The sequence below is a fragment of the Peromyscus maniculatus genome, chromosome 8, assembly GCF_049852395.1.
Source record: "Peromyscus maniculatus bairdii isolate BWxNUB_F1_BW_parent chromosome 8, HU_Pman_BW_mat_3.1, whole genome shotgun sequence".
Taxonomy (NCBI): Eukaryota; Metazoa; Chordata; class Mammalia; order Rodentia; family Cricetidae; genus Peromyscus; species Peromyscus maniculatus.
This window is the reverse complement of record NC_134859.1, coordinates 20,659,897-20,681,086: the sequence shown is the minus strand read 5'-3', so window position 1 is coordinate 20,681,086 and position 21,190 is coordinate 20,659,897. Positions and strand designations below refer to the sequence as shown.

At 43.1% G+C, this 21,190-nt stretch overlaps 1 protein-coding gene across 15 annotated transcripts in view; it reads left to right on the top strand.

Moving 5' to 3' along the window:
• Tenm2 (teneurin transmembrane protein 2) overlaps positions 1 to 21,190 on the top strand; it is a 1,247,217-nt gene that overhangs the window by 970,615 nt on the left and 255,412 nt on the right. For all 15 annotated transcript variants that reach the window (XM_016005141.3, XM_076578176.1, XM_076578168.1 and 12 more), the window contains one exon: positions 6,832 to 7,070. In XM_016005141.3, the coding sequence (XP_015860627.1) occupies positions 6,832 to 7,070 (239 nt within the window). The remainder of the gene's footprint in view (positions 1 to 6,831; positions 7,071 to 21,190) is intronic.

The window sequence follows — 21,190 nt, the reverse complement described above, 5'->3', positions numbered from 1 at the left end:
GCAGGCCCCTGAGGGGGAAAAGCTGTCTTAATAGCCGGGTCAGAGAGAAATCAGGAGTTTCAGAGTCTTCCTAGGCCTCCCCACAACCACGTGACCACACCATTACCTTGTGGCTCTTGTTTCTTTTTACTGTATTTTACTCAATTTTATTTTTGTTTTCACTCATCAAAGTTCTTATATTTTTCAACTAAAAAAAAAATTCAGAAAAGTTTGGGAAGAACAGTCAATGAAATGATAGCCATCTGATGCCTAGCTGCCATGGGGTCAAGTGTGTCTTTCCTGTCCATAGAGGGCAAGACACCAGTCTTCACACTGAATCATTTAGAAGTTGAAACTTTACCCACAAGGCAACTGCCATCAAAACCCACACTTTAAACAATAGATCTATTCACAATCTAGTATATTCTGTGTCAACTGAACATATTTGGAAGTTGTAAACAAGATTAGAACTTCTTAATCTTCAATGTGTTTTAAGATCACCCAAGACACAGCCAACACCTTCCTCCAGCCATGGGCAAGGAGTGGAGGGGAGCCCAGGAATTTTTAATAGAGCATTCAAGTGATGCTAACTTGGGTACCTGTAGAAAAGAATCTGAAGACCATCTCTTTCTTAGTGGTTTTCCTTTTCTTTTTATTAATTGTCTTAGATTACCATACAAAGAAATGGGTCTCTCCACGAAGACCATTTCTTTATCAGTTTGAGGGGGGTTGCTAAACTTTATCATCTACAGATTTGTATCACCAGGATATGGATATATTTTAAGGGAAACAGAATTCTCCATAGCTTTGGTATTTTTCCTTGGTCATTTTTGAACACCAGAAATTGAAAAGGGGTGAGAACTACTCGATTCCATTTAGCCATCATCACCATAGACAACACGATGCCACCGAGCAGCCCAGAAAGCATAGACTGTGGGGTTGATTCGCTCCCCAAAGTCTACGGGTCCTGTTTGTGGTGGAGCATCGGGTCTTGTATGCAGAAATGCACATGCTCACCTACTGCATATAGCTAAACATGTAAGCCTCTTCTAAGATTATAGAAGGAGCCTTAATTTTCAAATATGAAATGTTCACAAAGCTGTACTTACAGCATCTGTAATTTTGACCTTGGGAAATATCGTGTGCCATTCATTGAACAAAAATGTGTGACCACTGTGGCACAGGCTGTATTCTAGATGATAAGTCATAGAATTAAATAAATGTGATAAATACCTCATTACTTTACACTTCATAGCAATTCAGTCCTGGTGATGGACACAGACAAGAAATCATGCACATGTGTATACATGTATGTGCATATCAAAAAGAAAACAAGGACACCTATCATGGTGAGAGAGTCATAGAGAATGAAGGAGGCTTGGGGAAGATCTCTGAGAAAATGATATTAAAGCAGAAAGCTGAACAACGTGAAGGGAGAAGTGTACACATATTTCCAAGCAGCAGGGATGTGCAGCACAAAAGCCCTGAGGCAGAAGTTGAAGTCTGATAAAGAACAGCTAAAGGACAATAGGACAGACAAGAGGAGAGGAGAGGAGGGGGGAGGGGGAGGGGAGGGGAGTGCCACAGGATTCGGTTGGAAAGGTGCCACAGTCAGGCCACACAGGGTGTTCTAGACCCTGGAAAGACCTAATGTCATTCTAATGGTATTGGAAGGCTTTATTTAGGGGTTGCAGGAGGAAGAACAGGAAGTGTGGGAAATAGACTGTATTGTCAAAGGAGATTTTATAAAGAAATGTTAGAAGTTCATAAAGAAATTTCTGTAAGGCGAGATAGTCATATCCTTCTACTTTTTCTTTAAAATAAGCATATTCAAAATAGCATTACATCCAACTTAAACTTCTCAACCTTCACCTTATTATTCTCACATGGCTAAGACACCCCCATTTTTGATTTATGTAGTCTGTTCTTGAATATGACTGATGTCTAGGCACTAGTGTTTAGACTCTGAAGGTGCTGAGAGTAGTGTCTGCCAGCGTTGAGTGCACAGGGGGGTCACATGCTGGTTGGAGGAAGACTTGTTAAAAATAATAGATTAGGCACCACCCCCAAATGTATGATGAGACTCGTGGATGCACTGAGTGATAGACTGAGTATTTGAATTGGTTTCCTAGATAGGTGGTTAGAAGGTGAGGAGGGGTTAGAGTAGGACAGGCTGGGTGGGAGAGACCACAGAGAACCAGTTCTAAGAGGGTTTCAGCCTGGGAAGATGGCTCGGTGGGTAAGAGCACTTGCAGCCCGGGGACCCGAGTTCAGATTCCCCGGCATCCACGTAAGAAGTCCAGTTTGACCACGTCGGTACCTGTAACCCCAGGACTGTAGAGTGAAGAGGTGGAAAGATCTCTGGGCCTTGGTGGCCACCAGCAAAGTTCCATGTTCAGTGAAGGAATGTCCTAAGGGAGTAAGGTATAGGGTGATAGAATAGAATACCCAACATCCTCTTCTCCTCTTCAGATCTCCCTTCCTTACACACACACAAATACACTATAAACCATCTCTGTCTCTGTCTCTGTCTCTTTCTCTCTCTGTCTCTCTCTCTCTCACACACACACACACACAAATACACTATAAACCATCTCTGTCTCTGTCTCTATCTCTCTGTCTCTCTCTGTCTCTCTCTCTGTCTCTCTGTCTCTCTCTCTCTCTCTCTCTCTCACACACACACACACACACACACACACACACACACACACACACATACACACACAAATAATAATGCTTTTCATTCCATCTCCAAATGTACAGCAACATGAACAGTGCCGTTACAAGGCTAGAGAAATATCTCAATGACTGCTCTTCCAGAGGACTCAGGTTTGAGTGTCAGCACCCATATGTCAGCTCATAACCATCTTTAACTCCAGTTCCAGGGGATCTGATACCCTCTCTGACCTCTAAAGACACCAGGCATGCAAGTGCTGCACAGACATGCAGCAAAACACTCATACATAGATGACTTTTTTTAAAACACACACACACACACACACACACACACACACACATACACACACACACACATACACACACACACACACACACACACACACACACACACACACAAAACAAAAAAACAGTGTTGTTATTATGATGTAGTTTCTAGTGTGGGCTAAAATGACCAGGGCATGGGAGACCTTTTGTCCTCTTATGTGTTGTTGGAAGGCCAGGTAAGCCAGGAGACTGTGACCTTTGTAGCTAGAAGGGGTGGGGGGGCGGGGGGATTTTTCTATTTCTTTTTTTGGGTTTGTTTTTGATTTTGTTTGTTTGTATGTTTGTTTGTTTGTTTTGAGACAGGATTTCTCTGTGTAACTTTGGAGCCTGTCCTGGATCTCACTCTGTAGGCCAGACTGGCTTTGAACTCAGAGATATCGGCCTGGCTCTGCCTCCCGAGTGCTGGGATTAAAGGCGTGTGCCACCACCGCCCAGCGGGAAAGATTTTTCAGAAACACATTGATGAGATTCTTTAGGACCTGAGATGAGGGAAGAGAAAGAGGTTTAAATGACTGCAGTGCAAAGAAAGACACAGGGCAGGGTGGGAGTGCTGGAGGAAAACAGTCTAAATATGGTTGTGGCATACCATGTGGAAGACAAGAAGTCTGATACACAGTAGGGTCCATACCTGAGGAACAAGTTGAGCTAACTATGCAGACCTGTCAGCGATGGCTGAAACAATGAGAATGGTCAGGTCACTTGAGGGCATGAGAGCCGGGACTCATATACTTTTCTGAATACTCATTAATGTCTCCTTACTTGTGGAGAATGGTCCAAGAAATAAAGTTGATGGGATCCTCAGTCAAGTGCCAGGGCTTCCACACTATCTTGCTTTTTGCTGGGTGTTCCCACTGCTTAAGAGGAGCTGGGTTAGTACTGAACAAGTTGGGAAATTCTTGAAATGTGTGTTCCGCGACTGTCAAGCTTTAAAGGAAAACTTGGATTCTGAGCTCTTTCTGTTGCTCCAAAGATTCCTTAGTAACAGCTAGTCATTAAGAGCAGCTACCATGAAACTCTCTAGATGAAGTGTTTTTCTTAAATGGCCTTGTGTGGTTGGTGCAGCAACCACACATGCAGCATCTGTGATTGTACTGCCCCATGATAGTGATGCTCAAGAATAGGGCTGGGTAGCCAGTGTGAGCTAACTTGTCCATGAAGAGCACTGCTAGGACCCAGTGCAGGCCTTTCTTGCTCCCTTAAACACCATATCTAGGATCTCCTCTTCAAAAGACTCTTAGTTGACCCCATTAGAAAAGAGCTGACTGGGGCCAGTGCGGTGGATTAGTGTAATGGTTCTCAACCTGTGTGTCATGACCCCTTGAGGAGTCATATATCAGATAACTTGCATATTAGATATTTACATTACAATTCATAATAGTGGAAAAATTACAGTTATGAAGTAGCAATTAAATAATTCTATGGTTGGGGGTCACTACAGCATGAGGAACTGTATGAAAGGGTCACAACCTTAGGAAGGTTGAGAACCCCTGGATTAGTGACTAAAGGTACTTGCTACCAAACCTAATAGCCTGAGCTTGATCCCCAGGACCCATACAGCAAAAGGAAAGACCCAACTGCCACATTCCACATGTTGTCCTCTGCCCTCCACACATACACCATGGCATGTTCTCTCTCTCTCTCTCTCTCTCTCTCTCTCTCTCTCTCTCTCTCCCTCTAATGTTTTTAAAAGAGCTAGTGTGCGTGTGCGTGTGCGTGTGCATGTGTGTGTGTGTGTGTGTGTGTGTGTGTGTGTGTGTAATGTTCTAAAAAGAGCTACTGGCAAGAAATATGAAGCTTTATTTATGGAATTAAATATGCATGCTTTATCAAGATCATTGAATATATTTATAGCACAAATAAGATCTAAATATCGGTTGTTTGCTTTAATGTTAGTTATAATACTTGTTTTGCTAATCAGACACATTTCTGACAAGATTCTCAGTCATACCAGATTCACTTGATGTATATAAAGGATCCAAATACTTTAAATATTTTTCTGTATGTAGCCAAGATACAAATATTGATAATGACAGTGATCTTGCCTTTAGATATCTCTGGAAAAGCCTGATAGTCCTCAGGAGGAAGGGCAGTGTGGTATAGTAGGTCTTGCTAGAACTCTGGGCAAATAACTGAGAGAGGCGAACTGTAGCTTGAGCACTGTTTTACTGCTATTACTGTGCTAAAACACCAGGACCAAGGCAACTTATAAAAGAAGACATGTAAGTGGGCTAATGGTTCCTGAGAGCTGAGTTCATCATGTTGAAGCAGTATGGCAGCAAGCCACAGACGTGTTGGCTGAAACTGCTGAGAGCTCATGTCTTGATCAACAAGTAGGAGGCAGAGAGAGAGAGAACACTGAGAAACCTCAAAGCCCCTGTGACACACCTTCTCCAACAAGGTCACACCTCCTAGTCTTTCCCAAACAGTTCCACCAATTGAGGATCAAGTCTTCAAACGTATGAGTCCACGGGGGCCATTCTCATTCAAACCACCACAAGTCCTGGGTCCTATTCCTACTCTCCAACTCCTGCCACTTAGGAGGCAGAGTCAAGTGTATCTCTGTGAGTTCAAGGCTATCCTGGTCTACATAGTGAGTTCCAGGACAGTCGGGGCTACATAGAGAGACCCTGTATCAAAAAATAAAAATGTATCTACAGAAAGTGTAAGGAAAAAGAAAATGCCTGTCTTGACATTTTTGCATCTTAGAATTGCAGCAAATAAAACTACGAAATGATGGGAGGACTCCAGCCATTCACTCATGTGTGCACATATGCATTCATTAACTAAAGTCTCCCTTAGATGTTAGAATCTTAATTGGGGACTAGAAACATGAGGATGAGCTAGGTCCAAAGCGAGATACAGCCCCTGCCCTGAGCAGCCAAACTCTAGAATCTGATTAGCCATCCGTACCTTTCATTTCCTGGGCATGTCCTTGTTTTAAATAAAGTGTAGCCCAGTCATACTTCAAATCTTATCCTTAGCATATATATATAAAAGAAAATAATCTATTGTCAGAGGATTGATGCTTTGTGAAGTATCTTTGGAATGACCATTCTCTGAGAAGTCACATGTTTTTTCATACTTTATGTTCTATTATACTTATCACATTATAGGTCTGGGTACCAAGGACACCATGTTCAATTGATGGGCAAAGATGTTTTTTAAAAGTAACCATGATCACAAGACCTAAAGATGTAGTCTGAGCAGGGAAAGTGACTCATGGTTACTGCTGGTGGAAGGGGAGATGAAAATATATGAGAACTGAGGGGGAAAGAGGCAGTCTGGAAAAATATTTAACGGCTGAGTTTTTTTTTTTTTTAACAGAAGACAGAGCTCTGGGTTTAAATCCCTAGCCAGTTACCTGACTTCTCCCAATCCGATGTCTCAGATTTAAATTAGGGATATTATAACATTTAGTTTGTAAATGGTGGTGACAACACATTTCAAGTGTCTTTCAATTGCACATCTCTAATATGTGATAATACTCAGCATCAGCAACATTGTCATCATTGCTGAGTGAATGACAGTAATTCACTTTTCAAATTTGCTTTGAACACTTGGCCAGATTCTTCTATATGAATCTGTATGCATCTGTGAAAGTATAAAATTAGGCAAGCTTGCGGAATTGAGGTGCATCACAAGCCAAAATAATCTTTGCTTACACACACACACACACACACACACACACACACACACACGCACACACACACGCACGCACGCACGCACGCACGCGCCAAGGTAAGGTAAGTTAACTAGCATTTTACTACAACTGTAAGAAGGAAAAAGAAGGACAGCTAAGCCTTCACTAGCCAACCATGGTCAGGCTGACTCTTTCACTCTTCCTTGCAGGCACTTCCTCTTCAAGACATCCTCCGGAAGCACACCCCTGTTCAGCAGCTCTTCTCCAGGATACCCTTTGACCTCAGGAACCGTTTACACACCACCACCCCGCCTGCTGCCGCGGAATACGTTCTCCAGGAAGGCCTTCAAGCTGAAGAAGCCCTCCAAATACTGCAGTTGGAAATGCGCTGCCCTGTCCGCCATTGCTGCGGCCCTTCTCTTGGCCATTTTGCTGGCATATTTCATAGGTAAGTCAAAGCAGCCTTGGTCACCATCCTGGTGGCGAGAAGGTGGGGGAAGAGGCCACGGACTTGTGAATTTAGAAGCCTTCTGCTGTCTGGACAATTTGCCTGTTGGCTCTTGAAAAACATAATCATGAGTGATGGATAGGAGTGATTTTTCCCTCCTGGAATCCATTCCAGTCATGACTCTAGCTGACATTTATCAGAGGTGAAGTTAAGCATTCTGGCTGTGCCTTTTCTTGGAGAGGAACAGAGAATTATCTTTCCTGCAAATCCACCCTTCACTTCCATAGTAATCACCTAGATTTCTCCATCACTGGATTTGAACGCAAGCCAGTGCTCTGATATTTATGCAGCGTTGGTTCTGTTCAGCTGGAAACTCAAAAGAAGGATAGGTATCATTTTGCACAAAACGTCTTGACCAGGGAGAAAGCCAAACTAGCTCACTGATTTTCAGAGCTGTGGAACTCAAATGAGATTCGGAGGCTAGAGCCTACAACCTGGTCTTCATCTAGACTCAGGTGACCCACACACAGCTGACCTTGTCCAGCTTCCTTCCTTTCCCTCTGCTCAGGCTCAGTCCTCTTCCCATTGTGTGGCATTGAGTTTGAATAGGGTTCACATCTGTGACAGCTGTGCCCCTGCAACTTAGGGAGTGAGAGATGGTAGCAAGCAGGTGAAGTTGTTAGGGTACCTTCTTTCTTGTGCCGTGGATGTTCATTTGCCTCTATGAGGGACCACCGCGTAACTATGAAAAGCAGCAGATGCTGGGAGCTCAGAGGCAGGGTGCCACATGCATGTGAGCATCCTGGGCTGGACACAAAGCCTGTTCACAGCTCCTGGCCCTGACAAAGAGCCCCATCGCTCCCGCTCTGTCAGCTGAGCTTGCCAATGGCAGATCTCCTGGCCCAGGCAGAGGCCATGGTGATGTTTGTTAAAGTTTATTTGAAACATTTGATGGTTCTGGCTTGCTTTTAGGGCAGCTATGACAGAGCTCCCTGGGTTGGCTGTGCCATGTTGCAAAGCAAACCTATAAAACACCAGCTAAAAGAGGCTGACTCCCAAACAGTTCCAAACGTGCAGGCAAAAAACTCTTCCCATTTAGGAAAAGAGACAAGACAACCCTGACGCTGACGAAGCTGGCCTTTCTTCTGCCAGCGTCAGCCCTCTTTCCTTACTCCACAGTGAGGCTCCTAGAGTTTCTTAATCCCATCCCTCTGGTGTGGTGCCTGCCTCAGAAGAGACAGGTCCAGGACTTCCCGGAGCATTTGACCTAAACTTACCTGATGGCAGAGAAGTATAATGGTATGCCTCTAGAAATTTGGGGCCCTGCCCAAGGCAGACCAGTACAAGCCAAAAAAAAAAAATTCAATATACACTTTTCATTGTCTTCTACAGTATAATTATGCTTGTCTTAATAGAAAAAATAAACATTTATATATTCCTTATCAGCTACATTTATTAGTAATGTCCTCCCCAAAATGAGAAGGCTGACACTCCAAGGAAAGGAAAGGGGCTATGTTTGTCTGGGGTTTTGCAAACCATTTTTCACCCTAACCCTCAGCTCTCAGTGGTGTCTGAGGTCTGACACTCAGCATCCCTAATTTCAAGTCGCGTCACTCCTCACGCGATGCACGATGAACGATACAGCAGAGGATTGACTTGAACCACCGCCCCCATCACCTGACTAGGATCTTTGTGTTATTAGAGAGAATTTTGTGTGAGTCCCCAGGTAGATGTTTCAGGGGGCAAATTGAACATGCCTTTAGAGTCTTTGCATGATTTGGCTTTGTGTCAGAAACTTCAAGAAGGATCCATATGCTCACTTCTCTGGCTTAATGTTCTGCGGGGCAAGTGGGCACCACGGGGAGCCCAGATATAGAAACTGAGGCACCGCCTGCCTCTGCCAATGGCGTCCCCCATGTGTCTCCACCTCCCCTTGCAGGGGAGAGATAGATGGCTAGCGCCTGATTTATTGAGCTTGATAGTTAAAATATAATAGCTTTCTGTAAGGGTGATCATATAAATGGGCAACTGTGTAGTGAGAGTTTAATGTTTTAATCAGGTGCGTAACTTGTAAATGATGGATTAGGAAATATATTTATCCTCAGTCTGGAGGCTACTGGAAGCTGGTTCTGAGCATCTTACTATGGTTTATTGGTTTATAATCCATCATTTCCTGTTTTGTATGCTTTAGGTAAGATTATGCTCTGACCCTGGAGTATTGAAAAATAGTTTATGACTCAAAGTGAGTGATGTAACAGGCCAGTTTGCCCAGCAGTGACGGCAGGAAAGAGGGAGATCCAAGGCATTCTCAGCCCCTCCCCAGAGATGACCAGAGACCTGCAGACTCAGTGAGGGGTCAGGACCCTAAGTACTGACATTGGCCCCAGCAATCTATTTCTCTGTGGAGAACCATTTGCCTTCTGAGCCTTGGCTTGCTAAGTACAGTGTGAGGGCATGCTAGTTATTTACGTACAGAATCTCTGAAGTACAGTGAGGATTAATTAATGTGTATAAATCACTTTGAAGATGAAAAGCAGTATATTATTAATTACGAAGCTGCAGGGGCATAAACACTGCATTACAAACAGAGAGGAGAGTGGTGTGGGCCACAGGCATTGATTGCACCAGCCGAAAACAAGCCACTGGGGAAGGGCAGAAGGGAAACAGGAAATCCCAGGCCCCCCTGTTAAAGAGACTGGCACATTCAAGACCTCAGTCCATTCTGGTTCACACGCAACTCCCCATTCCACGAGAACATGACAGGTCCTGAAATTGAAGCATCAGCCCCAGGACATTTATGGGCAGGCAGTGGGTTCAGGCCTGCCAGGCACTGTGACAAATAGGTCAAATTATCTTTCTTGCATGTTCAAACCCGTGGAGAGAAGCCTTTCCAGAAGTGAGCAATTTGGAATAGCTTCGCCCCATGACAAGTTCTTCCATACAGCCAGGCATGTGGGTAGATGTAAGAGCAGAATGCCAATCCTTGTGCAAATTGGAAGACAGGGGCCTTCACTAGCTCAGCAAAGACTCCCCTAGTTCCTGCTCATGCAACTGGGGTGAGAGAACTTTCGTGAAATGTTCTTCCATCCAATTCTCTCTGTGCCAAATTCCCCCGGTGTAAAAACACCCTGGAAGAAATTACTCCGCAAAGCAGCGTGAATCATCATGAGACCACTTTGTATGTCACTCAGCCCCTGGCCCAAACAGATCCAGTCGAGGAGCACTTGGCTGGGAAAGGCAAGGGAGCTGCTTTCTTGGGAGATGACTTTCTTCCCTGGGTAACTCAAGTACTTCCGTTGCCTACAATGTCAGAAGTTCCTCTGTATTCTTAAGTTTCCAACTTCTATAGGCAATATAGATGTTCTTGGCTGCTTAATATAAATGTACTGTGTTTTTACCTTCCTAGTCTCTGTAACATGTCAGGAAGTGGTTAGAACCTCTATCCTGCCTCAAACTAGAAGCATTCTTGTTAAAAAGAACTTTTATATAAAATTACATAATTATTCCATTTAAGTCACATGCCCAGTCACCACCATACTAGAATACAAGAGGAAACTGGCATATTGAAATCATTTGATTAGCACTGATTTGAGTCTAGTTGTGTCTAGTTCATTACAACCATGGTAGGGCCTTATAACCCTCTCAACCATGTATACTTGATTTCTGAAGTGCATCCTGTCTTTTGCCCAACTCCTCAAGACTGTACTCAGCCAGCTTCTCAAATAGTAAATGAAACACAGTCATTGCTCTGGTGACATTAACCCCTCTTACCTAGTTCTGGCCTTATTCACGAAGTGTAGTGGCTGGCTTTTGTCCTTCTGGAATGGGCAGAAACTGGAACACCCTCCCCTCCAGCCTTCTTCCCTATCATCCTGGCCTTTGTTATGGAGGTCAGCAAGTGTTTCCCATAAAGAGACAGATGGTGAATATTTTGGGTTCTGCAGGATTTAGCCATTGTGGCTCGGACAGTCATTGGGGAATGTGTCCACAAACTGCACTGAGCTTTCCGTGGGTCACAAAATACCATTCTTTGGAATTTTATTTATTATTGAAAACAACTCCTTAGGTCATGTGCCAGATACAAGCAAACGAGATTTTACCCAAAGGCCAGAGTTTGCCAGCCCACTCTACTCATTTCCCAGTGATATCTTTTCAGGGTGAAACTCAATCGCTTTCTGACTGGTGAAAGTCCAACCATGTATCTACCATAAATGGGGCAGGTGACTGCCATGTTCTGACACAGATATCCTAATTCATAATGAATAACCATATCTGGATTCTTGGCCCCAGACAAAACGTAAGAAAAGCAAGCAACATTTTTAAAACCTTCTGCAGAAGGCTGCATCTTAAAACAGCACCTTCTAAACAGGCTTTTGAAACAGTGCTTCAGCCCACAGATGGAGCAGTCATTGGGGGAGAATGACCTCCCATTTTGACCATCATCCCTTGCCCTCCACTTTTGCTTGCTTACCACTCCTCTGCAAATCCATTGGCTATTTTAACACATTATTTAATACCCAATGCCTTCTTCGTTGAGGTTTTCCAACATGCTTATAACAGCATTGGGCCATCGAATGATATCACTGCCTTTTTAACTCAAGTTAACATTGAACTAGATCTCACTTCCTTAAACTGCATAGAAGTTTTGACAAGGCTCCCCCACATCAAGGGAGGAAGGTGCTTCCAACACGTGACTCTGCGGCTACTACATCCACACGTTCCTGGAAATTCTAAAGTAAGAGTCACCACAATCGTTCCTCAGGACACAACTCAGTCTGTCATCCTTGAGTTGCAAAGTGTGCATAACCCCTCTCAGGCTTCCATCCATTGGTTGCTCCACAGGGCCAGGAAAGGAAGTCAGTAGAAGAAAGATAGGAGCATTTATGTCATCCTAGACTAGTCTTTAGCTTTTCAGACCCCTGCCAAAATTATATACATATATATGTATATATATAATATATATATATATGAATGATATTAGAAAGTCACCTTGTCTTGTTCACTGCTGTAATTCCTGCTAAATATGAAATACTGTGTTTTAAGCTCCTCAGCACTCTGTCTTCTTCTGCCGCTCTGACTTTGATCTGTGAAGAGCGCGGGCCATCAACATGTCAGAATGTTAAAAGTGTGGTAATTTGGGGTGCTTTCAGTTTCTTTTGAAAACAATGAGAGATTATTTTCTATGGAAACTAAAAGCCTACCGTGTGTTGAAAGTTGCTACACTTGAAAATTGATGTGTTGAGACTCATACCGATGAATCCTGCTTTCTCAGCTGCTATTTTGTGTATTCTCATCTCGAAGAGTAGAGCAGGTTTGGGGGGGGAAAAAACATAAAGGAAGTGACAGCAAAGGATGAGAACCCAACGCTCGCCTGGCATCCTCTGTGAGGATGCGGTTTAAGAGAGTCGCTGGTCCTCTCGTGCAGACCCATTGCTCGTGGGCTATCAGGAGAGATGGCAAGCCTCACCTGCATGACTTCCAAGCCATGAGCTTGCCTCCTCTTATCCAAATGGCAGAATGCCAAGTATTAAATCTGAGCAGTCCAGCAAATAGCATTTCTATCTAACTCCCTGTCCCCAGATGGTCCAAAAGAAAAAGGAGCTGCCCACAAATAACTCAGGGGACCCAGTTAGACATTATCTGTTCTGATTGTACAGCAGAGGGTTCATCTAATAGATATGCTAATGTGCTCTTAACCGGATAATAAAGTCCTGTCAGAGCTTACACACCAGCAAGGTTTGGGCAGTGGGATTGTCATTTCATAGCTATACTCCTGATTTCAGAGGGCCTGTCAATTTACAGAAAGAAAATTAAGTCATTCATTAGCTAGGCCTCTATCACCCGCAGCCACATGTAACATTTGGACCTCACGTTTGACATGGAACATAAATGAGTTCTGCTTTTGAAAAGGGAATGGCTTCTTTAAGGACACCGCCATGCAATTTGGAGGGCCTGAGCCGAGACACATCTGGATGGTCAGTAGATATGACAGCCTGCCTAGCTTTCCTCCCAAGATCCCTGTCCCAAGTCCAGGCAGTGGCCAAGGCCAGTCCTTCCTGCCTCATGAAATAGCTAATAATGAGAGCAAGGGAACCATTCCAGGTCTGACTTTGTATAGTATGCTCAAACAAAACCAGAGAGGAGGGTCCAGCATGGTGGCGCACACCTTTAATCCCAGCATTCCAGAGGCAAAGGCAGGCAGATCTCTGTGAGTTCAAGGCCAGCCTGGACAGCCAAGGCTGTTACACAGAGAAACTTGCCTAGAAAAAAAAAACAACAAACCAAATAAACCAGAAAGGAGCAGATACAACTGAAAGTCTGTACTGCAAGGATTGTAGGGGAGCAATACTGGTATCACCTGCTGGGTCAGGGTTTTGTCTCCACAAGGATATGTTGAGTAGCTGATTATGGTTTCCCTCCTATCATCCTCGAGTTTGTCCTTGACTATGTCTCTCTGAGGCAGCTATCACTCCACCAGCCATCAAGTCTACAAATCATAAAAGAATTTTTCCCCATGACTCAGGAGATCAAGCACATGGTAGGCAAGCACTCTACCCTGGGCTTTTAGGGTAGTAGCCAGGCCCACAGACCCTCTGTATTCCACGGGCTTCTTTTGAACTCTTTGCTTGCTAAGTCTTACATCTGTTCACTTCCCCAGTCACGGGGCCCAGTTCTTAATACATCATCCATAGGTGTTATTTTCTGCTTCATTCTGTCTGTACCATCACTGAAGAAGTCCTTGTCTTATTGTGATTAACCGCTAGCAGAGGATGTAACAGAAGATACAAATCTAGACGTGTGCATCAGAGAGGCTGGGTTTGGAATGTGTGTCCTTACATACAGCCATGAGACTGAAACTACACACTTGCTGCTTAGTATCATTGTCCCTTAGTTTCCCCTCAGACAAAACAGAGGTCATTTCTATTTATGAAGATGCTTTAAGCCAAGATGGAGAGATGTGTCAGCAGTTAAGAGCTTGTACTACTTTTGCATAGGACACAAGTTTGGTTTCTAGCTCCCATGTCAGGGAGGGACTCACCTGTAACTCCAGATCCACGGGATCTGACACTGTCTTCTGGACTTTCCAGGCAGCTTTACATGCACACACACATGCGCGCACGTGCACACACACACACACACACACACACACACACACACACACACACACACACAAATAATTCTTTAAGAGATGCCTCAAGCATGAACTGAAATGATTAGCACATACAGAATCACTCTGGCATCCTAGTATATGGTCAGTTGTGTGCCAAAATAATCTGCCTCCCTAAGGGGAAAGGGTATCCATTAACTGACTCAGTTTCTTCCCATTTATCATCTTTACTTTGCATGTCTGACAAGAAAGAAACACAGACCACCTGGTAGTAACCGTGTGAACGGACAGGTCATGATGACTTATAAGATAACATCAGCCAGAAAGTTCAGTCTGATTTCAGACACTAAAAAAAAAAAAAAAAAAAAAAAAAAAAAAAAATGAAAAAAAAAAAGATCTAAAGCTTATAATAATTGCCATGTGAGGTCCTGGCAGACACCAGGAGCTCGGCTATGCCATTATTGTGACTACTGTATTAGTTCTTATGCTGTAGGCCAAGTCTAGTAAGAATAAACTAGGGTTGGGAGCCATTATATCCCATAATAGTGACTAGCACTGCCTCGTTTGTACAAGGCAATCAAATATTTGTTGAATTAATGAGTTCTGCTTAGGATTAGATCTGAGTTGGATCATTTATGAGTATCCCTTTCCAAGTATCCCAAATCCCCATTCCCTGCTTTCGCTTGTCCTATCGTGTGAAAGGTTTCTGCTTCCCTGATGTTGGAATCGCCATTCCAGTGGTCCCAATTGCATTTAGCAGTTAGGCAACTGAATATCGGGGAGGCTGGGTAAAACTGTACTTCGAGGCCCTCACGCAGGGGTCTGTGCTCCCCTAGGTGGGAAAGCACTGCCTCCATGAAGCTCGGAAGCATTTGTGTCTGGCAGACGGCCACCATTTGGCATTCACATTGCAAAAGCGTAGCAGAATTCAGCAGGAGTTCAAGGTGAAGAAGCAAATAATGGCATAAATCTGAAAGTCTGTTTGCTGTTGCTCTGTAAATGAGGATGCTCTAAGAAATGAAAGCAGTCACGGTGAGGCACCAGATAGAGAAAAGAACTATTATATGGTGAGTTGGGTCTGTGCACACAAGCCATATACAATCTTTTGTGCGCAGAAATGACCTGCTCAGCTATGTAGTGTCCCTCATATGACAGAGATCTGACCCAAAGCAAATTCCCAAAACGTAAGTATTTCTCTTAAGGTCACCTTAAACCAGACTTCTCGTGTCTGCCAGGGAAAATTCTATTACCTAAATTCATATTTTGATTGAGATGAACAAATATAAAGAAATTGTGCCCGAGTCCTCTTATCAAACAAATCATTTCGTAGATTGATATCTCATAGCAAAAGCCTCCATATTAGGAACGAACAGCCCATCAACTATATTAATACATTTAATACTGCCATAAAAAGAGGAGAGTGCATTACATGGGCTGCTAATTTCATTTTGTTATATCATCAACTTTTTGGCCTCAAGTAAATATGTATCAAAATGTATCAGAAAATCTGACAACATGGTTACATGTTTTAAAAAAAAACTGGGATGGAGGACAGGAAAATGAAATATTATTCTCCCCTCTTGTAACCAGAGAGAAATGTATAAGAAACGGAACGGGCAGCATATTTCAAAAGATTTTTACTGCTCAAAAATGAAGATGTGGGTAAGAAGCGAGGGGCGTGATTTACCCTGTCTTTGTGTATCTTTCATCATGGTTTTCTTCCCAGCTGTGAGGGAAGGCTCTTCCCTTGGGCTGGGTTTTCATCCAGGTTAGGTCATTTGTGGGAAGATTTGTGCCAACACGTTTGCCTCTCCCCTGGGGTCTGGGATCTTTAGCAAAGAAGGCCATATTACCTTACTTTTACCTGCGCAGCCATGATGCAATTCTCTCCCTTTGCTGACTTATATTGCACCATGAGCGCATTAGAGTCACCTTAATGAAGTTTAGATTAGACTGGCTTCTGCTCCCTGGAGAGAAGGACGTGGCAGCATGTTCTTCAGGCCGCAATAAATACGATGACGTCCTTCCAGGAAGTTAGAGGTGCCTTGGAATTAGATGCATTTTTTTTTCCAAACTGGTTTTAAGGCTTCTTTATGTCCTAAATTTTTATCGCCATAGACTTCTGGGGCATTAGCTAAATTTAGAGTATGTGTATTTAAATTTTCTTTTAGTAACAAGACTTATAGACTTCTTGGATCTCAGGAGAATTGTGGGGTTACTCTCTTTCCAACAGGGAAGAAATCTTGTAATGTTGTATGCTAATTTTATGTATTACTAATTTATGTTAATTAATTTAAAATTTATTAAGTGTATATCCATAGACTTACGCATATGAGTTTGTGCCTTTCCATTTAGTATGAAATTTTATTTTACCAAGGGATTAGCTGGTTACATGGTATACTAGGATCTGTTGATCAATCCCAAAATCAAGCACATTTTTACTTGATTTTTTTCCTACACCTAGAATCTAATAAGCAACCCCATAAAAGCGTTCAGTTAATAGGAAGGTTCAAAAGGCCTGGGGTAAATTATGTTTTGCATAACTGACTGGAAGTCTGATATTAATCAGGCACATAACAGTGATAAAAGGCATGAGTTTCCTATTTCTCAGAACCATCAGGGGACAGAAGTTATGCTAAAAAGCTTTTTATTAACTTATTGGTATGAGTCAATGGTCCATCGTCATCCTTCTGCTTTCCCTGAAATGTGGAATGGCCTAATCATTGTACAGAAAGTGACAACATTTGAAGCTGTTTCCATCCTGTCTGTTATCAAATGGAGACATTGTCACCTCCCTCCCAATTTTAACAATTTAAAGCTTCAAGACAAACAAACAAATCTGGCCTCTGGTTAGCTTACACTTCTTGGGAAGACTGAAGTGAAAAGTCAAGACCTATCTAAGAGGAACTTAAGAACCAAAGGGGAAAATGCATAGACTCTGAATAGAGTTAATTAGAAGCATTAAGTCACAATGCAGACTATGAAATTTTATATCAAGGAGGGTAAAATATGGAGAAGCAAGAAGAGTATAGGGGGACTGGCCCCCAGCATAACAAATTACATATACTATTCCACACAGTGCCCCGAAGCAATCATCCAACCAATGTACTGAGAAGAAAAGCAATCGTTGAGAACTGAGGTAGTGTTACCCCCTCATCTTACACCATTAAGCTTTGGGTTCCCTCATGAACTACTAAAATAAACAATAGTGGACAGCTCCACATTTATCCAAATAAGCCAGAAAGCTACCGTGATAAAGGAGATTGAGTTTATAGACACAGCAGGCTCTTGCCTAATAGATGAGAGTAATGTGTCTAATGTGGAGCATCAATCTAGATTTCAAATATATTATGAAGGGGACCTCTAAAAAATAACTCATCCTGCAAAATCGTTTTGCACGGAGGGTGGTTTATCTTCAGTTGTGTCTAATTGATATCTATGTAATTCAGTTATAGCCCTTGCCATTGAGAATGATGTAAGAGAAAGAAAGAAAGAATGATTGTGGTTGTTGCTTCCCAGGGGAACATTGAAAGTTGGGGTTTCCAAATCTTGTTCACCTTCAAATATGTTGTCTTAGAATGACTCGTGAAGCCAGAGAGTGAATGTGGTTACTTTGTAATCAGGTGAAGGTATCCTCACGTGTCTTCAAACCTATTCAAACTCAGCCTGAGCAGCAGGAAAACCATTTTAGACCAGGTCCTTTCTGTGCCTTGCTTTGCGTATCTTCATGGCATTAAATGAATGTCCACTGGACTTGTTAACTTGAGATTACCCTGCCATGTAACCTCCCAACACAATATAGTGGATGTAGGAACTGCCATTGCTTAACCAAGTCTTTAAATCCTAAGTGAACCACACTGACAGTACCTCACTCCTTGGTCACAACATAGCAAGAACTTGGGGACAGCAACAGAAGAAGCAAGGGAGGTTATCGTCCCTATCTGACCCAGTCACACAGGCTCACACCAACACAGATTCTCCACCACTGCTCTGGCAAACCCAGCCCTCAATGTTCTTATCAGAATCATAGTTGAATCAGTGTGGGTTTAGAAAATATTTTAGTGAACAGGAGTTGTACAAGTTTAAGGGATGCAGTGATAATTCAGCGTATACAGGAAGAAGTTACCAAGGCATCATAGTTAGCATTTCCATCCTTAAATGTTTATCATTCCTTTATGGGAATGCTGGGGACCCTCAGGCACCTCTTTTGTGGTTCTTTATAAAGTGTACTATAAATTATTATAAATTACACTATACTATGAAACACAGCAACTTCTTCTCCAAACTATTTTGGTTCCCATTATCCACGTCTCTCTCCTCCTCTCTCGCCTGCGCACATTTTAGCAACCCCTTGGCTGGTGAATTTGGTGTGGCTTTGGAACAGCAGCTTCCCAGACTGCTTGCATGGGTTTACTCCTTCTGGGGTGTTTGTTTGAACAGATAGAGATGGTATTGTCTCTTCTACCCCGCCCCGTCCCCAACATCACACCATTAACTATCCTCACAGAGCAGAGTCCACATTTATCCTTTCTGTCAAGATTAATTTTTAAAAGTAATATACATAATAAGAAATGACAATGCAGTTAATTTTATTTTAGGCTTTCTTTTTTTAATTGTACTGGTCTGCTGAGCCGCGGCTTTTCCCTCAGCCTCCAGCTCCCACCCCCACGTTCCTTCTTCCCCCCCCCCTCAGTTCTTTATTCCTAGAGTCACTGGGGTAAGGGTACCGCCTAAGGCCTCATGGTCCTGACCCTGTCTTGGAAGAAATGTCTTCATTTCTTTCTGTGAGGATGTGACTGCTGATTGCATGGTGTTTTATTCTTCTCTTCAAAACTGACAGGAATTAAGCATCTTGGAAAGGTCAGCTGACCACACAGAGATGATAGCTGGATTGTAATGAAATACTGATGGCTTGTTTTAATGTCAGAGGGAAATGGGAGAGTGGGACCAAAGGAAGACCTGAGATTAGATTTGCCTTGAAGGAAGAAAAATTGTCTGTTGTGTTTTTGTGACTATGGGATTTATTAAAAAAGCCGTGTGTGCCCTGCCAAGGGAGAACTCTGTCACAGCATGAAAAAAGGATCACACGGAAACCAAGCATGCCTAAGAACCCTTGTTAATTTTGCCCTCACCCTTTGGAATTCTTTCTTTGTCACACGTTGCCTACTACCCCACTTTCCCCCAAAATTTTACTTTTTTACTTTTGCCTGTGAATCCCACAAGACAAAACAAGATAAGCAAATCAAAAAAAAAAAAAATCCACACACACACACACACACACACACACACACACCACCAACTGAGGAGGTACCCACAGTGGATGGAACTGGCTGCAAGCCTTTATCATCACACATTTCAAAACTCACTCACCAAGAAGGATATTATACAACAAGCATTTTGTTGGAAGAACTAGTGTGGGAGTCTGTTGGTAAAAATGTAGAGACAGACTCAGAGGAAGAGAAACTAAGTGTGAATTGAAGAAACATGAGAAGGGTTCCTGTCTTCTGCAAGTAACGCTGTCAGATTTGGGCCAATAATTCAGTCTAGCGACGGAGCCAGGGAGGGTACAGACCCTAATGGCAGAGAATATTTTATATGCAAATGAAAAGAAAGTATGGCAAGAAAAGCAGGATGCAGAAGGGGAAAGTGATATGAGAGAGCATTCCTTTGTGTAGACAGAATATATGTGTATGTGCATGCATGTGTGCATTTGTGAGTGGGGGTGTGTGTGGGTGGATGTGTGGGTATGATATCTCGGCAATATGTGTCTATATGGTTATGTATGTCCAATCACAGATGCATATGTATGTACATATACAAACAGACATGCCTATCTATGTACGTGTATATAGATTTTTCCCTAGAAATAGACAAACAGAAGGAACCAAATGATCACCTAGGAAAGGAGTCATTCCCATTGGCTTCCACAGAACAAGATTTTCACCACAGGTTCACCACCAGCCTCGTGGATAAAGAGAAGCTTACTTCGTGGTCAGTTCAGAAAATCCTTTGGCTGAGATTAAACCGGCTCTTATTTTCCTGCTGGAAGATGAGGCCATGGTTTTAGTTCATCTGTGTGTAGTCCTGTCTGTAGCATCCTAAAAGATCCATTTATCTTCAAAAGCCAGAAAAAAAAAAAAAAAAGGATCATGATCTTGATGAGGCAAGCCTGACAGCCCATGGCCAGCAAGGATTACTGTGACGCTAATCCAGACCCTCCCAATCTCCACCCTGAACTGTACGATCACAGAAGTGTGTGTGGGAGGGTCGCCATGGTGTCTTGATGGAAGGGGTTCCACCTTCCCCCCAAAGACTCTTCAGGTAGCAGAGAATTTTGACTTGGGGCTTTAATGCCTTTGAATGCGCATCAAGAATAACACTGACATGCTCTCGCCGCAGCCTTGGAATCCTAAAATAAATAATAGAAAAATTGTGATTTAAAATATAATTCCAAATACTAACTGGGCCCCGCTGCCTAGATGAGTAATAAGCTTCAATAAATGTGTGACAGGCACAAGGCTCTTCAGTATGAAGAGTAGTGAGGCTCAGAAATAGAAATAGGTTTTTCATTACATGAGGGATTATGTTCAGCCTGACTGTGGAACCTGTTCGGCAGGGCCTCAGCTGCATCTCCTGCCTACGGTTGTATTAACCAGTAATAGTAAAATGGGTAACGTGCCGCCCAAGAACAGTGATTTGTTTTAGGGAGGAGAAAAAGGTCGCTTTCTCCTGCTTAAGTCGGGATTACCATTGTTTACCACACACTTTCCCTTAAACTCCTATTCGGCTGCGCTAATGAGCTGCAATCTGAGCTGGTTCCACCTGGGTGCCCACTGAAATTTGTGAACAAATCAGTGAGCCAGACAGCAGAATGGTTGGGGATACAGCTTATGACTGCCGTGGGTTGGCCCACATGGCTCACTGGCGCATTCAAAGGGATGTCTTAAATATCACAGGAAGGTTTCTCTCCGAGTTTCAATCCAAACTCGACCCTCTCCTCCTGAGCTTTCCT